This window comes from Marmota monax, unplaced genomic scaffold (genome assembly GCF_021218885.2).
Source record: "Marmota monax isolate L192 unplaced genomic scaffold, Marmota_monax_Labrador192_F-V1.1 WCK01_AAM20220418_F8-fsc00090, whole genome shotgun sequence".
NCBI classification, from domain to species: domain Eukaryota; kingdom Metazoa; phylum Chordata; class Mammalia; order Rodentia; family Sciuridae; genus Marmota; species Marmota monax.
This window is the reverse complement of record NW_026695219.1, coordinates 749,383-770,452: the sequence shown is the minus strand read 5'-3', so window position 1 is coordinate 770,452 and position 21,070 is coordinate 749,383. Positions and strand designations below refer to the sequence as shown.

Genomic DNA, 21,070 nt, shown 5'->3' with positions numbered 1-21,070 from the left:
TATACTATTTTGTTTTGTTATGGCACTGGGGATTGAACCAAGAAATATTCTACCACTAAGATACATCCCTAGCCTTTTTATTTTAAAATTTTTTTATTTGGGGACAGGGTGGTCTTGACTTTGTGATCCTCCTGCCTTAGACTCTGAATAGCTGGGATTATATTGCGTGCTCTTGTGCTTGACTAGGCTATTTTATATTACTAATTCAAAATTATAGTAAAGTTCATATAAAGTTACATATAGTCATTAGTTAGAAGAGTAAAAAGAAATGAATAAACATTCATGCTAGGCATTAGACCTAGATTTTCAATTGCAAATTAATAAATTATACATACAGCTTTCAATACCCACACTTACAGGACATACATGAAGTTGTCTGCATGAGACCATGGGGTGTCAGGATTAGGAAGGCAAAGCTGGCTGGCTAGTTAAGTCTCAGACTGGCTCAGGACTGAAACCTGAAAGAAAACTATAGAGGAAGAGGCAGAGACTGATGAATAAGACTGATTTTATACTGCAAGATGGATAAGAGGATTGATAAGAATGTTTAAAGGATGTGAATTTAGTCTTTTTGTTTATCATCATACAATGATGCTCACTTACTATTTATTTATCTATGTTCCTAGGAAAATGAGCTTCAGCTAATGAAAAGAATAATTTAAAAACACACAAAAATTCGTAATTGATTTTATTTTGCTCATAAATGTGATCTGTTTCTATTTGAGAAAACCTAAAATTGTTTCTAATAAATCAGGCCTGATCCAGGTAGACTTTCTGTTACCATTTATTAAATGCTAGCCAAGAACATGGCCAATGAGACTCAAAGGCAGGCCTGCTCTGGTTGGCCCAGTGAATATAACTCAAAATAGGTATGGCCTGAGGCTGTGCTAGGCTGAGAACCCTTCATGGATGGAGCAGAAGCTTGCTGGATATACCATATCAAGACCAACTTTGTAAGGTGGATGCTCTATATTAAGTAAAGAATGCTTGGCTGAAAGAAAGTCCTTGAAACAGTAAGCATAACCTGTACTATATACTAGCATATACTTAATGTTGAATAAGATAAAAATTATGGAAATCATTAAAAAACTAATTCTTTTCTTTCATAAAATTGTGGTGGATGTAAGAATTGAATTTTGCAAGAGACAATACAATTTGGTCTCTTGAAAGTTTCTTCATGCACTTGCATAATGAAAGTTGCCAAAGTCTTTCAGAGATGTGTTTAGCTTTTTCCTTCTCAGGTAATAAATTAATGACTCTGAAGACTAGGGCTTGACTTATGTTAAGATATTTGAGCCAAATGGATAACACATAAAGTTATATCGCTATGATCTGGTTTCTTCCGAACTCTGCTAAAACTGCTCCTCCAAGAAGATGTCCACTCTAAGAGTCTGTCCTTGACCCTCCAGGCAGGGAGGTCCTGCTCTTCCTAGTTCCCAGGAAACTTTCTGGCTGCCTGTATTAGAGCTTCATCCTATGATACTGTAACTACTATTTGTGAAATTCTCTCCATGTGCTCCTTTCAAGGATAAAGACTTTTCATTCATTTCAGTGTGACCTAGAAAATTGTGATATGATTAACATTTATTTGCTACTTACTATATTCCAGGCCCTACTTTAACACACATTTCACGGATTTCCTAATCTAATTCTTACCCCATGAAGCAACTACCACTATTATTCCCAATTTGCAGATACAAAAACTAAGGTTCTAAAAGTTAAGTAACTTGTTTAAGATCACCCATCATTTCACATAATGAAGCAAGAATTTGAACCCAAGCAGATTGTGCCCAAATACTGCACTCTCCACATATATTGCCTTGGTTTCAATGTATCAATAAATAAATGAAAAATTGCGGCTTGATTTACCCTACTATATCCTAGCAGATCATTTTGTCTTGTTAGGCTAAGAAGATACTTAAAAACAGATTCTGAATCCAGCAGCTACTTATATGGAAAACACAAATGCATTTTAAATTATTTATTTTAAGAAGAATGATACAAATGATTATTAACAAAAACATCTTTAATGAATATTCATAGATTTATATTCTGATAACTTTTAAGTTTCTGTGATGTAGGGTTACTGGAAAATACAGTAATTACAACAAACAGATAAACATTATTTATTTATTTATTTATTGTGTGTGTGTGTGTGTGTGTGTGTGTGTTGCTGGGGATTGAACCCAGGGACCTGCGCATGCTAGGTAAATGCTATGCCACTAAGGTACATCCCTAGCCTGACATTTTCTATTACTAAAAATTATTATGAAAATATTTTTTAAAGTTGATCTAAGTCTCTCACCAAAGTCAAAAAAAAAGAAGCCATACTAAAAAAACAATAAATCATGTATAACTAAAAAGAACAAATAAAAAAATAATTTATAAAGAAAAACAATAAAGCTAACATACACCAGGTATATCTGACCTGAAAAACCAAATCAATATACATTAAAAAACAGTCACTAAGAAAGGAACAACTGCCATGGGTTGTATGCTCATGAGAAAAATAAAGAGTTAAATATTGTATTTAAGTGTGAAATTTGAATTGATTCTTTGTAATTTAGGTTTGCATTGTATTTAATGTGCTAATTTAAAAAGGTTCAAATAATCCTGCTCTAAAAGAGAAATACTTCTGGCTATTTCCTTTTTAAAACACGATTTGTTCACATGCATCTGTTTATTCATACATACAGGTAAGTTTAATTAAAAATACTTACATTTGTTCCTGTAAAGCTACTTAGATAGGACTGTTAAGGGTATAAAAGAAAAACCAAAACTTATGGAGAGCTTCAAATATGCCAGGCACTGTTCTAAGTGCTTTATACAGATGGCTTCATTTACTTCTTCCAACAGGCCAACCCTACGAGATGAGCATTATTATAATTATTCTTGATTTACAGGGAGAAATCTGAGGGAAGGGGCAGATTCCCTTGCTCAGGGTTGCAGAGCTGAGAATCTAAGCCAGCAGCCTGACTCATAGCCTTAACCACTCACTTCTCCCCAATAAACTTCCAAGTAAACAAAATAAACAGCCACAGTGTAGCATGGTGGTTCTCTTTCATGTAATGATCACCTCACAAACAGTTCCTGAGTGCACATAATCTACAAAAACTGTGCTAAAATGTGCTTAGAAAAAAATGTCTTTCATGCAGGGACAAGACAAGATGACAGACTTGGCTTGGGAACCAGCACTATGTCTTCTGGGTATGAATTTGTATAGGTTCTGTGAGGAGGACAGTAAGAACATCTCTTAAGAGTAGGGATAAATGACATCGTTTATTTAACATAGGATGGGACATGAATATTATGACTATTCATATTATCTAGTTTCTATTCTTGAGTGGCTGGGGTAGAAGGATAGAAAATCATGTAAATAATTACAAAAGAATACAGAAAAGTTCTATAAAGGAGGAGTGTTCAGATCAGATTAGAACCCTAAAGGTGGGAGGGTGGGTAGAGGTATTAAGAACAAGCAAATGGTGGTTAAATTGAGGAGTTCTAATTAAAGCCAAGGTTCTAATTAAAGCCAAGTATAGACCCAATGTTTAATAAGTGTATTTTATCTTTAATACAAATGCGGTTATGTTTTCATCTACAGATTAAGAAAATAACATTTATCGAGTACATTTTATGTGCCAGGCACTGCAATGATTTTCCCATATTCCTTTTTTTAAAAAATATTTTTTTAGTTGTAGATGGACACAATGTCTTTATTTTATTTATTTATTTTTATGTGGTGCTGAGGATCGAACCTGGTACCTCATGCATGCTAGGCAAGCGCTCTACCACTGAGCCACAACCCCAGCCCCAGGATTTTCCTATATTCTATGGCTTATTTAATGCTCAAAACACCAAGGTATTGACATTTTAGGTAGTTCTGATTAGAGCTTAGTGTTTTTCTGCATTTGAATTGGAACAATTGCTACCAGGCAGAAGACCTGAGCCTCCTGCCATCATCTACAGCTCCATGTGGCCCTCACATTGGTGTTTGTGCCATGGCTATGTGCATTTGTATTTGTGTAGCAGTTACCTTTTTACCAGTGTTAAAAAGGTAACTTAATATGCTGAATTTTTAAAAATTCACAGTAAATTTTTTTTATAAAGAAAGTAATAAAGGGGCTGGGGTTGTGGCTCAGTGGTAGAGTGCTTACTTCACATGTGTGAGGCCCTGGGTTCAATTATCAGCACTGCATATAAATAAATGAATAAAATAAGTTCCATCGATAACTAAAAACATTTTATATATATATACACACACACACACACACACACACACACACACACACACACATATACATTAAAGAAAGCAACAAAGCATAGGTGTGATGTTCATTTTTCCATTGTTCCTAGAACTAATCTTTCTTCTGTGCACTTTGTGTCTAGAAACATTTTGAGGACACTTAACTAACTCTCTTTGCTTTCCAGAACAGAAAGCTAGCTTCTGCTCTTATTTCTCTCTCTCAGTTAAAGTTGGCAGTACCAATGAGTAACCAACCCAGTTTTTCAAGGTAAAAATCTAGGGTTTTCACTCCAGTGAAAGTCCCTCCTCCTGAGCTCATGTTTTGCTTTCTTTCAGGGTCCCTGCTCTTGCCAGACCATCACAGCCTCTTCCCTGGTTGACAACTGTGATCATCCCCTGCTCCCCTTGATGCTAGTATTCCCTCTCTCTGCCTTTCTGCCATCCACAACACTGTTCTGGTTACTCTTCTAAAACACAGGCAGGATATTCCTCTATTGGAAACTTGCACTGGCTCCCTAGGGCCCACAAGATGAAGGCTGAAGGCCTCAGCATGGCATCATGGCTTTCAGTCTCTGGCCTCATCCTGCTTTTACTAGAGCCAGTCAGACAGCTGTTCTATCAACACTGAACCACTTGCCCATCCTATGACTCTGGACCTGATCTCCCAATCCTGCATACTTCTGAGAGTTCATCTTAAAATACACAATTCTTGTAGATGATAGGTACTATTTCCTCTTCTAACAATTTTTAAAAGCTTCACAGCTAAGAAATAATAGAAGACTAGAAAGGCACCTAAATTTGGGTGCCTTGGTATTGATGGTCCCTTCGTTTTGGGGAGTCAATGTCCCACCCCAGGCTAGCCTCATGAATGCCCAGGAGCACTATCTCTGGACAGTACATACACATCCAATGCTGGGACTCACTGCCAGGCCCACTAGATAAAGTTTGGTTTCTGTTGAAGAGGTGAATCAAATGGTGCATCAGCTGAATAATGTAAAGGCAATATGCATACAGATAATCTGCTTTTCTTTAGAAGCAAGTTACTTTAAAGAGATAATCAACACCTGAGTTTTCATGGATAATTCTGAATGTGCTTAATCAAACTTAATAGCTCCTGTTAACAAAAATAATCATGAATACGAGGTAAATTATTTTTATATAATATGTAAGTGAAACCATAAAACTGATATTGGTAAAGATAATAAAAATTCTATTTCATGAATGTACACAAAGCCTTTATCAGATCTTCTTTAATTTATCTCTAAAGTATATTTGGAGCTTAAAAATAATGAAAGGAGAAATTTCAGTCATTAGTATTAGATGTACATCATCTCCTACATGGGTTGTTCTTAATACTAACATTAGAAAATTTAAGGAAAAATGAAAGTATAATGAATAATGCTTAGGATTAAAAATTTAAGGAAATTAGAAAATTTAAGGAAAAATGAAAGTATAATGAATAATGATTAGGATTAAATGTACTTTGTAGAATAATTTACCTCTGTTTCCAAATTCATGATTTACCTGGGATTTGAACCAGGCCTTTAGTTGCAGTAAAAATATGATCTAATAAAATGAGCAGACTGATCCAGGGTAGAATCATCATTAGTGATTTTTAAAAATTAAATGTTTAGAAGAATTTCCTAACATCTGTAGCATATGCTTATTTTTAAAAATTTTATTTAAAAATTATTTTTTAGAGATTTTTAATAAGAATTTTTTTAGTTATAGATGGACACAATACCTTTATTTTACTTATTTGTTTTTATGTGGTGCTGAGGATTGAACCCAATGCCTCACAAATGCTTGGCAAGTATGCTAACACTGAGCTATAACCACAGCCCCTGCTTATACATTTTTAAAAAATACCTCAACACCAAGGATTGGATAAATGATTTTCTATTCTAAAAAGTCATCAGATGAGGGCTGGGGTTGTGGCTCAGTACCGGTAGAGCACTCGCCTAGCACGTGCAAGGCCCTAGATTTGATCCTCAGCACCACATATAAATAAATAAATAAAGGCATTGTGTCCAACTGCAACTAAAATAAATAAATAAATATTTAAAAAGGGTCATCAGATGAGCAAGGTGTGGTTGCGCAAGCCTTATAATCCCAGCCACTCAGGAGGCTGAGGCTGGAGGATCATGAGTTCAAAACTCAGTGAGACCCTATAATAAAATATAAAAAGGGCTGATGATGTGGGCTCAGTGGTTGAGTACCCCTGAGTTCAATCCCCAGTACCAAAAAAAAAAGGTTACAAAATGATTATTTTGGTTGTCTTCCTTTATTAAAGACCCAGTGTGGATATAGGCTAGCAATCCTTCAGTTTAAAAGAGAGTACTTAAAAAAATAGCAATTTGTTTCTTATTTAAAGTTTAAAAGGTAGGGCCAAACTCCAGTCCTATATAGACCTGGGGGAGTTCTCAGCAGGATCTGATTCCTACGAGATCTGATAATAACAGATCACTCACTCATGTTTATTTTAAGAACTCTGCCAACAAGTTGGGGTTCACAACATAAGTGTACTTAGATAAAGATATTATAAATAGAGTATGCAATGGCAAATACAGCACATTATGATAGAAATTCGTTTTACAGTCTATGAATATAAAACAACAAGTCAGATGGCTATCTCAGATATAATCCAACATCCTGAACTGCAACAACATTCAAGCTATGATATTAAAATAGCAAACCTTTGCAGAACGTTAACCTATCATTATACCGAGTAAATGACATGGCACTGCCACCTAATTAGCAGTGTAGCTTGCATCTATAAAATAGAATTAGCACTACTGCTTCTTTTTTATTATTAGTTTGTGTTTCCAGAAAGGTATGACCTTATCTGTATGCTTCTGTTCATTTATGCCCATCTACAAAGGATTTAATTATGTTCTTTTAGTTTTCTACACTGAGGAAATTGAAAACTGCCACTTCAAAATTAAAAATGTTAAAGAAATTAGTGAGCAGATTATTTACACCATCACCCTTCTTCTTTCAGAGATAAAGAATGGAAACATGTTTAAATAAATACAGCATGAATTTTTCAAAAAAGAAAATTCTAGGCAGAAAAATTACTACTGGTCCTCTTTTTCTCTTTCTCACATGTATTCTCCAAGTTTCTCTAATTGTCTTAGGCAGAACTAGTTAAGGAGAAAGCATATTCATACTATAGAATCTCTGGAAGATATATCCGTTACAGTCAGCAGCCAGAAAACATCAACTTACATCTGAGGAAGGTGATTCAAGAACAATGCCGAATCCCAGGACGTGGCTGTCCTTGGTGGAGGTGAGCTCTGAGGCTTGGGGACCAGAGGGCTCCAAGGCCCCTGCTGCTGGCTTCTTCTCAATTTCTAACACACTGGGCTTCTGTTTCACAGTAACAGGTTCAACCGTCTTTGGGGGCACTTTTTTCTTTTTATTTCTCTTGCGTGAGACAGCAGTTCGCTGGGAGCATATAAGGGAAATTGGGGGTTGTTGTCTGTTTTGAGTTCCAACTGTGAACAATAAACACAAATACGGTACAGGCACTGGTGTCTACCTGAGGAAAACTTACCCCCATCTATCTCTGTGATTTACAAACCGATAGTGAGGTTCTTTTAAAGATGATACACACCCAAATAAGCCTTACTCTGGACCTCGAGGTTACCAAATATAGGCTGGGCACACTTTAGAGCCCTGTAGGCAGAAAAACACCCAAAACAAAACCCAGTTCCAAAAGAGGACCATTGCAACATACTGGTACTGATGGCTTCAACAAAGAAAAGGATTAAGGGCTCTGAGAAAACCTGCAGTCTTCATAAATCATCTGACACTTAAAAATAAATAAGAACTTTGGAACTTAAATTCAGGTATAGATATCCATGCTTTCTAGTAAGCCCACTTCAGGAACATGCTGACTGTCATTTGGAATTAGGCTGATTAGTTGCCAACAATCTACAGGTGTCCAGACTGACAAGCTGGAGCAATGATCATCATTTGGGCAAGACTGATAAAGGGAAGTATTCAGTAACAGGGAACAGTAATAAGCCCGTGGAAAAAGCCTGTTGGTCACTTGAGCAGGCCGGGGAACTCCTTCCTCATTAAATATTCTGAGCATATCACCTATCTCCATGGCACCATGTTCCATGGTATTAGCCTAGGTCACCTCTCTACACCTCAGTTTTGCATAGTTGAAAAGAGGAATAATATAGTTCTATATAAGTCAGGCAGATTAGTAAAATCCAGAAACAATTTGAGTTCCAAAGATGAAAAGCACTATATAAGGACTAAAGCCAAGGTAGTTTTCACAGGTGCATTCTGAAAAGTAGTGACTGTTAGCTATTTAAAAATACTCTGATGGAAAGTGAAATAGAAAAAATGGCCTGAATTTGCATTAAATCCTCATGTATTAATATGGTTTATTAAATATGACCACAGATTATGCCTGCTTTTTTGCAGAAATAAACCTATTAATGAAAGCAAAATAAAAACTGTGTTCATATGCACATAGACATGGGTCACGTCCTCTTACTTCTTTCCTATCAGTCTGAAAATAAAGAATATTTACACTTGATTCTGATGTTTTCATCTTCAGACTAGAAGGCAAGTTATAAGTATTGGAAACAAATACTTAAAAAAGTAGTTTAACCATTTGTGTAGTATTTAGTCTTACTGGTTCTCTGCCTCAGCTGCATATTAGAATTACTGTGAAGTTTAAAAAAAGCAAAAACAAAGATTGAAAATAATAACAACAACAACAACAAAAAAAAACTCAGTCCAAAAAACACCACAGACTAAATGAACAACAGCCCAGTCTGGAGTAGGTCCCAGGCATGTTAATGTGAGATATATATATATATATAAAATTCACATATATGTATATATGTGTATATTTTTTTAAATTGTTGGTAGACCTTTATTTATTTATATGCGTTGCTGAGAACTGAACCCACTGCCTCACACATGCCAGGCAAGTGTGCTACCACTGAGCCCCAGCCCAAGCCCATGTTAATGTTTTAAAGCTCCTCCAGTGATTCTAACATGCAGCCAGAGTTGAAGACTTCTCTTTATTCTATCTGTGTGTTTACTCCAGGCTAGCTTTGGCCTGTCAAATAGACCCCCAAAGTGATGCTCAATCTCATCTATGCCACAACCCTAAGCCCCACTATTTCAAATTAAAAGAGAAAATGTTTTTGCTTTGCAGAACACAGAGGACGATATGAGTTTTCCTTCTCCTTTTGCAAATCTAGACAGAGCCCACACTTCTGGCATCTGGATCTTAACTTGATCTTATTCCTTGTCTGTTCACTAAAATAAAGGTTCGTGAAACTTTCAAAATATAATTTAAATCTAATTCTTACAGCCAACAAACCTTAAGTAAGTCTACCCATACAACACAAATTTTTAAGTTTAAGAAAATTAAAGGAGTGTAATTTATTCAGTTTATCCTCTGAACTATCAACAGCTTTGGAATTGTTTACCTTCCTAATCTGCAAAGGTTCAGAAAAGAAAACATGGTGACAAAGTGGCATTTACTTAATAGATTCTAGAAAGGCTTCAGTCAAGGATTTAAATGGCTGCAATTTGTAGTTTGCCATTTCAGTAGTAAGGAGCTTAAGTAACAAAATAAATCATTACAATTTCATATATATATTTTCTTAAGTGCTAACAGATTCTTCCTTTGAGAAAAGAATCTCAGTAATAATAAAGTAGCCTTTCTTTCTGAAGCCCTACTTTAGAAGATGTTAACCTTTGCCAGGTTCATAAGAACGCAGATTATTGTTGTGGAACAAGGTGAGTCAAATGCTTACTGACCTAAGCAAAATGCTTATTTTTGCCTTGGGATAAGACCAAATTCAGCATTAATAAGATGCTTTCACAAAGTCTTTAGCTCGCTTTACTCTAGTGTATTTTAGGTGGCCAATATGTCTAAGTATTAAGCTTTTTATATCTAAACCACATCAATGAGTATTAGGGTTTTTCTAGAATTCTCTCAGTGACACCAAGAGCAGTTTCTGAGCCATAATGCTCCCAAACACCACTGTGATAAAAGGGTAGGACACTAATCATAATGGGTCTGTGCTATTTTTCTGCTTTATTAAAACTTTCATCAAGCAGTAGTTTCCCCTAACAAAAGGGAAGACTTGAAAAAATAGTTTGTTATTTTTTGTACGTATGACCAAAAAAATCTGGTTTTCTTTGTTATGGTGATTTGAAAATAATCCACTAAATGAAGACCTTGACTTCCAGACTTCTATGAAATGCTGCATGGTATTTTTTTTTTTAAAGCACTAATGAGAAACCCATGTTTGCATCATGCTTTATGAAGTTCATTTCATTTGCTATCTCCTGATATGAAAATGACCCTGTGAGTTAGAAATTAATACTCCATTTATAGATGAAAAATGGGAAGCTCACAAGTCATATAGCTAGATAGGAGAAACTGGGTATCCAAGTCCCAATTACATATCTGCTGTTCTTCTGTTCTTCACCTTGTCCAAAGGCGGTGAGAATAAACAAAAGGAGTCAAAAATGAAGGGGACAGATGTGAGGTGTCTCTGAGCTTCTACATCCTGCAGGTGAGAGAGAAAAGTCACAAGCAGAGCCTGCGGCTCAACACTTCTCAACGGCTCACATCCTTGAACAGCTACAATAGTGAAGACTGTACTTCCTAAAGGGCTCTTTCACGTAGCATGTTCCAGAATTTAATTAACTGACATTTGTCAAGTACCAGGAGATTGTAGGATGAAGTATATGGAGTAAATGTACATAAGCATGTGAGTAGTATTAGGGGCAATAAAAATTTTGTTTGATTTGCTAAGAAAAAAAAAATAGAACTGTAGAAAAAAAGCAGAAAAAATGGACACTTGAAAAGACAGAAGGTGGGAAGGATTCTGTAACAAAAGAGCAATGAACATCCCAACTGAAGATGTCAGATGTGCATTAACAATGAATGGACACGTTCAGAGGCCTGATCTTTGTACCTGCTTGAATTTGCATTAATTTCCTCATGGTCTTGAGTTCTTGGAGAATGGCCTGCAACGTTGACTGGCAGTTACAAGTACAGCAGTTTGATCCAACTGACGAATTCACCATTGGAAGTTCTCCTAAGCATGAAAGAAAAGAATAGCATACTCCCAACAAACAAACAAACAAAAATTATAAAGAGAAAGGATCTTGACAGGACTTTGAAACATGTGCAATTATTTTGAAACTGTGCGTGAGGAAATATACCCAATAATTTTCACAACCTAAATTTTGGGTCTGAATTATCTAATTACGGAGGGTTCTGTATTATGAGATGCGTGCTGTGTCCCAGGTGGCAGGGCCTGCATGAACACATGCACACAATGTGCTGCCACAGCAGGCCTCCCTACTGTCAGACCAGTTAGTCTCAGATAACAATACCCTAAAAGTCACTATAAACACACTCAGGCTACTTTGCACCAAAAACAAAAACAACAAACCAACAACAACAACAAAAAAACTCAAATAACAAAAAACAAAACCCCCCAAAAACTAGCTCTGAGAATAGCCTTAAAAAACAACTGGTAGCTGTGTATAATATCAAAGTTCATATTGAGTGAAACTATTAAAAATAGTTTTAATAGTAAGCATGTCATTTAAAAAATAAAGAGCTGTGAATACATAAAAAATTGTAGAATACTCACTGCTTGGGTATGCTGGGGGTGGGGAAGGTGGGCAAGCAGGGTAGGATAGGACATTTTTACCCATTTCCATTTCTGACAGTCTGTACACTATACTACTCTCTTGTTCTGTGTGTGTACATGTGCGTGTGGGTGCACGTGCGCTGCAAATTGAACTCAGGGTCTTATGCCTGCTTGGAAAGCACTCTACCACTGAGCAACACCTTAGTCTCTTATATTATTTTATTTTATTTGTTCTTTATAGATATACATGAGAGTAGAGTGTATTTTATATTTTATACATACATGGCCCAGTCTCTTTTTCACTGTTTAAACTTAATATAATATTTGTCTTATTAAGAAATTTTACTTTAAATGAATACTTTTCTTATTTTGTTTGCTTTATATATAAACAAATATAGGCTCCCTGTTGACTTTGGACTAAAATGGCACACTTAGCAAAGAACTCTGACTTGCGTACCCTCCAAGATCAGTGTTCACCCCCACAAAAGAAAAAGTTTAAAAATGGCTACTATCAAGTTTTCTGAAAGGTGGATGAGGTAAGTTCTAAGATTTTGTTCCAAAAGTATGTTTTATTATACATTAGATGTAATTCAAATCATATAATATGCATTATTTGTGGATATTAAAAAGTTCACTGTAGCAAAACCACGAAATGCTGGAAGATAACGTTTGAAGTAGCTCAAAATTGTAGCAAACTGACATGTTACAACTTTAAAATTACAAATAATTCCAATGAAATACCAAAGTAGTCACAGATACATGCAGGTGATTCTTGAGCAATGCAGCAGAGTTTAGGGGAACTGACTACCCTACAGTTGAAAATTCAGTTATAACATTTCCCTCAAACTTTTTTTTTTTTGGTACTGGGGATTGAATTCAGGGGCACTCAACCACTGAGCCACATTCCCCAGCCCTATTTTGTGTTTTATTTAGAGACAGGGTCTCATTGAGTTGCTTAGTGCCTTGCCTTTGCTGAGGCTGGCTTTGAACTCTGAATCCTCCTGCCTCAGCCTCCTGTGCTGCTGGGATTATAGGCACGTGCCATCATGCCTGGCTCCCTCTAATTTTTGACTCTCCACAGTAGCAACAAGAGGCTGCTACAAAATTATGCCAATAGTACAGTATGTATTACAGTTAATTTTATGCAATTATGATTTAATATTGCATCTTTACATTTGTTTACATTTCTTTCAACTGTAAATGAAGATGTGTAGTGTCATGCTCAGTGTTCATGTGCATCAGTTTTGATAAATTTTAATTTTTTTATAATACATGTATGTTTATTTTATGGTAGCAAGTTATGAAATAGACTATTCCCTACATTTATTTTATGTATTCATTATATATCTACCTTTTCTGAATTATTTTGCTATCTGCAGGCTAAAAAGTTTATCTGAAAATTTTCTCATATTGTTGCAAATCTCAAAAAAAAAGTCCTCCTATAAGTGAACCTGCACAGTTCACACCCATGTTATTCAAGGGTCAAATGTATAAAGCATTATTACTGAAAGTATTAAAGCAATAAGCACAAAAAAATCTATTTTCAAGCTTACATGGAAAAATTTATATTTGTAAATTTTATTAACAGTAATAACAGTTCCCAAAACAAATCCCCCATTCGTGTTGTGTATTAGAAAGTAGAACTCTTGTTGCCTCAAAGTTACCTATGTAAGGCTCACCAACTTCATATATAACAAAGGACATTTTATTTCTCTTATTGTCTCTTCTACAGCAGTAGTTAGTTGGGAGGGCTTTACAGAATATTCCTAGGCACCATTCTAAGGACTATCTTCTTCAGTGGAAGAGGACAAAACCACCCCTTCTTGGTTTATTATACATCATTTTCTAATTTTAAAGAGAACTGACTTTTTATTTGCATGGAGGAGTCTTTAATGAGCCACCTACCTCACACCCACATGTGAACCTGACATTGGCTTATGTAATAATAAGAGGGAGAAAAGACACCATGCATCTCTGGGGTCCCTCATTGCCTTGTCAGTATCTCCATGTCCCTGAACTGGGTATTGAGAATTGTGTTAAAAAAAAAATTCAAAACAGTACTCTTTTTCTTGATGAACATCACAGAATGAAAATTATAGAAGAAAATGCTTAATTTTTCAAGGAAATAGAAAGTACCTTTTATCTTTGTAAAAAACTATATATCTATATAAAATTTATAAACAAATAACATCCAATGTCACTGGATGGAAAAATTTATATGAACAAGAAAAGCATCAATTTTTTCTTTAAGCTTAAAAAATTGTTGTTTTTTCCTTAACAATCAGGGACTTTAAGGAAATTTTACTTTAAAGGAATACTTTTCAATGCTAATGAAGCAAGTTTTATAAAATATAGGTCCTATGATTCAGCACTGGAGTAGAGTTAACGGGGAAGTCACACAAGAGGCTAAAAGTTCTCAGTCTCCCTCTCATCATTTCTCACAATAAAGCAACATGAAGAAAGAAGCAAGAGGCTACGTTAATAATACAACAGATGACCAGGAAGTTTCTTCTAGTGATAAAGTAGAGCTTTTGTAGCAATAACATCTGTTTGTCAACAGATGACCACTTTTTCTTTCTTTTTTTTTTTTTTAGTTGTAGATGGACACAATACCTTTATTTTTATGTGGTGCTAAGGATCGAACCCAGTGCCTTCCACTACGAGGTGAGCACTCTACAACTGAGCTACAACTCCAGCCCCACTTTAACTTCTTAAAGCGCTGAAACTACTACTAGGGAATCTTCATGTCTAACACAGCACCTCTGTCTTCTCAGTTCTGAGTTTTTTTAATACACTTTTTTCTTTATATCTTCCCTGTCTTTTAAAATAAATCAGTGAAGGTGGGTGACTAAGGTGGGGTTTAATAAACTGATCTCAGAAAACAGACTGAATATTTAGAGATAAAATAAGCCAGGATAAACCCCACAAGTGCACTCTGAATGATTGATGGCAATCATACCGTTGGAGTTTGCAGTGGTGTGGGGCTGACTCTGGAAGGTTCTAGAACGGGTGCCATACTGCCCTGAGAACTGCCCACTTTGGGGTGATAGCTCATTCCACACACCACGTGAAGAAGAATGGAGGCGCTGTGGGGCCACAGCAGAAGAGTTCAAATGCTGAGGCCAGACTAAATCCAAATCCTGGGGCTCTTCTTTTAGTTTTTCTCCTTCTTTGCCAACACGCTGATATATCCTCCCAGTGCTGTCATTCAGTAATCTTCTCATCCCTGTAATTTGTTTTTTAATTTCCATGCTTTCATCTCCTAATGGAAACAGAGCCAAAGTTAGCACTGTAAATTAATAAATAAAAAAATAGACTAAAAAAACCTCTTATTTGGAAATGGATTCCATAAACTTAAGTAATTCATAAAAAAGTTAAAGGCAGGAAATCTGGCTGTAGTCTAAAGACACTGATCATAGTTCTGATGTATCTCATTTTAATCCCTTTCTGGACAAGTTCTCTTACGAAAAAGAGGTTTCCTTAGTGAGCATCACTGGGGACAAACTTTCAAATCCCTCTTTGGAAGCATTTTCTGAATGACAGTGTCAGGTCATAAGTAAGCCGACTGAAACAGAAGACCAAGGACAGGACTAGAAGGTTAGAATCCTAGCCTCAGCCACAACCATCCACATGCTCCTATGTTAACCTCAGTAGGCAGGTGCCAAAACAAAGAAGAATGCATGCTATTCACTGGGATGCAACTTTTTGACAATGGGCTGCAGAGCACACCAGAAGTGCTACTGTCAGCAGATGTCCTTCAGGATGACACATTGTTGGTGGAGACATCACTTTCAGAGAGGATAACAGGAGACAGAGATGTAGTGAGTATCAGCATGACAAGCACGGAGACTGTCCTTCTAGTACCCTCACTCTCATCACACCAGTCAGAGCATGTCCCAGGAATCCCTGACCACTCCAGGTAATTGGCTATAGGAGCACCGAAAGGGTGGAAGTCAAGCCTCCTTGCTCTGCCCAAATACAACTACCACCTCCACTTCAGTGCCAACACTGTAATTTCATGTAAAAGGTAACAGACTAAACATCACTTCACCTACATTTACTTCTTTTTTAAATTATTATAAAACAAACCTAACATAAAATTTATCATCTGAATCATTTTTAAGTGCACAGTTCAGTAGAGTTAAGGGTATTTACACTGTGGTACAACCAATATCCAGATTTTTCTTTCCATTTACTTACAAAAATTCTTTTTCCCTTAGTCAATTTTTTCTTTAAGGTCTCTATACTGGACCTAAAGAGGACTATCGAATCATGAAAATTTTCTACCAATATTATTATCCGAAGATACTGTTACCTGTTATGAGTTATTTCAAATACTAACCCAGGGTCTTGCTCATGATAGACAAGTGCTCTACCACTGAGCTACATCTTGGCTCTGTATTATCTTCTTAAACTTTGCAAAAAGCCAGTATCCTTGCAGAAATTAAGAAAAACTTTTCATCTGACTTGAGAATTAAAAGTCTTATGCTGATACATATACACATTCATGCAATCATTCTACTACTAAATGTTTAAAACTACAAAACAAGGTCAAAAGAAAGTGTCTTTTAGGAAAAAACAGCTCTTGCAAGTAAACATATAACGTAATGATATTTGAATGCACTTAGTTTCATATAAACTAGATTTCTCTTCAGAACTGGTAATTGAATTACCTAGGTATTTTGCATTATCTACTTGTATATTTATTAATGTATTATTACATTACTGGATACTATATAAGGAACTTTTACACCCTATTTTGAAATAAATATCTTCATTTTTTTTTTTTTTTTGGCATGCTGGTGATCAAACCCAGGAACTTGCTCATGCTAACCACACCCTCTACCATTAAGCTACATCCTCAGCCCCTTCAATTTTAAAAGATGGTAATGAAAATCCTAATTCTGTCTTTAATATTGAACATTGATGAATAAAGAAAAAACATGGGTTCCTAAACTTGCAAAAATGCAGCAAGGTGTTTCTGGAAGAGCTCCCAAGGGAATTCTGGAACAAGCCTACAGGCAAATGTGGTGGTAATTTCAGCATCAAAACATATACTTTCCTGGTGAGTTAACAGAATAATATGGGCAAGAGGAAACATATTTCCTGTGTGGTTTCCACTCTCAACTCTCTTGGTAGGTTGGTCACAATGTAGGAAAGGGGATGTATGGGCTGATCTTTAGGGGCACAATCTAGTGGCTGGCTGCCTTTCCTCTCCTTTTGCTTGGGGCTCCCTGTAAGGACACAGGTTCTTGAGCCAGCGTCAGCTTACTTCTGCACACTGATCCTACACATCACAGGAAAAGGCATGTATACCTTGTCCAAGGTTCCATATCTGCTCTGAGGATAGAATTCTATGATAAAGTGCTACCATTATGAAAAAGAGAAAAGTCATAAGAATTGTGAAACCTTAGTTTTGGATTTCTTAAACTTAAACCCATGAAAATTACAAGACTGAAAATACAACCTGAGTTTTGCATGACTTTTATATTTTCATACTGATGACCAGACTCTGAAGCTGCAGGTAGAGATGAGGAAAGAAGGCAACAGACATAAAGAAGAGTCTAGGGTAGGTGGGCTGCTCCTCCAGTGTTCAGAAACATGTCTTCTAGAGGCAAAACATACAAAAAGTCATTACCTGTGGGGACCAAGCAGAGCTGTGAAAGAAGAAGGCAGAAGACTAGAAGCAAGGATGACTAATGTCACAGGAAAGAGCCCAAGGTCTGTGAGACATTTTAAAGGAAAGAAAATAGTAAACTATAATAGTTACCTAAGTCTCTTCTGAAAGGAAAGTCAAGAGATCATGGAGAAGGCTGAAAAAGAGTTGGTTGGCGCAAATTTCTTAAAGGAGACAGGCTGGGCTTCCCTAGAGGACAACTGGGCATTCGAGAATGGTCTTTGGTCCTAATGGAATCATATTTCCTTTAGCCAAGGAAGAAGGGAGGCACTGAGGCCATCACCCCTGAAGGTATCACCTGGGTAGAGGAAGTCCTGCAACTCAGACCCCTATGCAGGGTCTGGTGGGCTTTATCAGAGAGAAAGAAAGAGGTAGTTACTTTGAACTTTTGGGACAGAGAGGGCAGATGGTTAGAAATGAGACCCAAAGACTAAAGTAGGGAATCTCAAAAAAGCTGAGTCAACCTACTAAACTGGGGGCAGTGGGTGCTCAAAACATACAGACAGGCTGAGGCACAGAATTTCAGACAACAGATGTTAGTTGGTACAATGGGAAGGCTGGGAAGGTATTCCTGAGACCTGGACCACTTCTCAACTGTACTGACTTGCCACTAGCTATGAGATAAGACACTCAGTATTCTCAGACTTCAATTTCCTGAATCATAAAGGGAAGGTTTGAACCAGACTCATGCTACACATAACCCAAGGGGTATGCAGAAGTAGCTAGGAGGGCTACAGGTTTCCAAGTTTTCTACATGTAAATGGAGCATTTAATGCCTCTAAAAGTCACATATGTCCTCAGAAAAAGGGTTATTCTAATAGTGGAGGCCATGCTCTTTGATTTTCAAAAAATGGCAGAAAGCATATAAGTCAGATCTGAAGTATTAGTTTACTTCTCTTTGCTTTTCCAGTTTTAATTAGTCACTGTCTTCTCTCCATATAGAATCTGGAAAAGAAAACTCTTGGGAGTGAGGAGCTGTCTAGAGCAATAGAAGTCTAGAGGGGACCCTATTCACTTTTCCTAATTTCTTTCCAAGAATTTTCTATGTATTCACTTACAGGCAACTCCAGGCAAAATATGTTTAGCAAAAGCAATTGAAAAAAAAAAAAAAAAACACCTTGCTCTAGCAGAACTGTGCCATGTTGCTACATTATTGGTAAAACAAGCTTAACTGAATTTTTTTAAAAAAATATTTTTAGTGGTAGATGGACACAATACCTTTAATTTTAAATTATTTCTACGTGGTGCTGAAGGTTGAACCCAATGCCTCACACATGCTAGGCAAGTGCTCTACCACTGAGGCACAACCCCAACCCATTAACTGAATTCTTAAGGGAGTTTAGTGACCATACTCTATGGACAAGGTCTAGAAAAGAATGGAGGCTGGATTCTACTCATCACTGAATTTCAATACCATATTAGATCATTTTCCTTTAAAAAGAATTTCTATGATATACAATTTTGCATCATGTGATAAGTATTAAGGAATGATACAATATTCCTTCATTTGGCCAAGAAAGAAATATACACTACTGGGGCCTAACTATTCGTAGCCCAGGTTGATGAAAGATTAGGTGGTAACACACAACATACAGAATGTGGTTGTACATAAACATTGTACATCTGTCTATGTGTGCTTTCTTGTTATGAAGACACATGAAGAACAGTCACTGTTTCTTTGCCCTACAAATAAGTAATATGAAAAAAATGGCTTATCAAAAATGAAGTCAGGGGCTGGGGATGTGGCTCAAGTGGTAGCGCGCTCGACTGGCATGCGTGCGGCCCGGGTTCGATCCTCAACACCACATACAAACGAAGATGTTGTGTCTGCCAATAACTAAACAATAAAAATATTTAAAAAAAAATGAAGTCAGTAGAATAAGTGCAACATCAAGGCAGTAAACAAACAATATATTAACAGGAAAGAGTGAAAAAGTACCAGAAATAAATTTTTAAACAAACATTCACTGAGCACCTCCCAGGTCTCAGAGATATGAAGATCATTAGGTACAAACTGAAAGGTACTCTCCTCCAAATCTCCCAACATCTTTTACCCAAATCTCTATACTGATCTGCTGCTCTGAAAAATGAACCTTATTTTCCCCATCCTATTGACCCTTATTTCCTTTAACCATATGCCTGGAAACTCTAGTTAGCAGATTGCCCTAATATTTTCACACACTTTCTGCTTCCTTCCTTGAGTTAAAACATGACTTCCCAGAGGATGCTGCTTTCCCTGCAGCTCCCTTGCATTCGTATTATGCAGTATAATCAGATACATCCTTTACAAAAATAATTCTGACAAAACTGGTGTGGGGACAGAAATCCAGTAGAATATTATTGCTAAAGTCTACATGGCAATAATAGTCTTGATCAGGATTTGTGTGGGGAGCAGGAGTGGAGAGAGAAGATGGAAGGAAGACTCTGAAGGAGTTTAATCAAATGGGCATGGTGATTAGCTGGTGGGGACAGGTAGATGGGGGCGGGGTGGGGTGGTGAGGAAGAAGAATCAATGAAAGATAATTCCAAGCTTTCCAGCTCAGGTGGCTGAATGAATACTAGAGCCATCAGAGAAATAGAAAACAGAAGGTTGCAGAAAAATGGGGATATAATGAGCCTCATTTTTTTTTTGTATATGGTGCTAGGGACTGAATCCAGAATCTCAGCACGTGCTAAGCACACACTCTACCACTGAGCTGCACCCAAGCCCCATGAGTTTTATTTTGATAAAGAAAACCTAGATAATAATTAGGCACTTGGAAAACGACTATGGGGTACATAGTTGACCATGTAGCAGTACTCCCTTAATTGGCTCGCCCCTTTGGACTGAGTAAGCCTCTGATGATCACTAACAATTCCAGGAACTGGAGGACACCTCCCAGGGAGCTATTAGATCCTTTATTAATCTAGCATGCAGAGGGCTAAAAACATGCATTTAAATATTAAAGGATATATGCCTTCATTTTTTTCCAAGCTGGCAAGGTGAGTCAAATCTATCTTTCTGGAACTCCTAATCCCTGAGGCAAATTATAAGCACCACTCCTCATTCTGCCTGACCCAACATCAAGCACTCCCCTGGGGTACCATGCTGAGGGTCTAATCTTAGCAGAATAAACTGATGGAATTGTAAAGAAGTGGGGTACAAGCCTTGCTTTACACTCAATATTTGTCAGATTTTTTATTGCACCATTATGTCCAGTTTGTCCTATTTTTAAAAGGCCATGGAGAAACTTGAGGAGATAATGAAAAATCCAACAAAAGTGCTTAAAGGAACATGGTAAAATTAGAAGTTGAGTTGTTTAACTAAGAAATAAATGGCTATTGGGTGACTTAATTATCTTCAAATATACTATGGGGTATTATGAATAAGACATTGTTCTTTACCAACAAGGAAAAAAGAGATTGAAAATGTAGCTTCCAGCTGGAGGGTAGGCAACAGATGGCCGTAAGAACTTCCCATCCAGTTCATAAAAGCTAGCATCAGAGTGCAGAACTGTC

The 21,070-nt window shown here is 36.7% G+C and overlaps 1 protein-coding gene across 9 annotated transcripts in view; it reads right to left on the bottom strand.

Annotated features, from left to right (window-relative positions):
* Positions 1–21,070, bottom strand: part of Bend7 (BEN domain containing 7) — a 103,915-nt gene that overhangs the window by 62,057 nt on the left and 20,788 nt on the right. For 8 of the 9 annotated variants that reach the window (XM_046432443.2, XM_046432442.2, XM_046432445.2 and 5 more), the window contains 3 exons: positions 14,855–15,157; positions 11,209–11,331; positions 7,472–7,740 (listed from right to left, as the gene is read on the bottom strand). In XM_046432443.2, coding sequence (XP_046288399.1) covers positions 7,472–7,740; positions 11,209–11,331; positions 14,855–15,157 — 695 coding nt within the window. The remainder of the gene's footprint in view (positions 1–7,471; positions 7,741–11,208; positions 11,332–14,854; positions 15,158–21,070) is intronic. The other variant, XM_046432450.2, reaches the window with a different exon arrangement.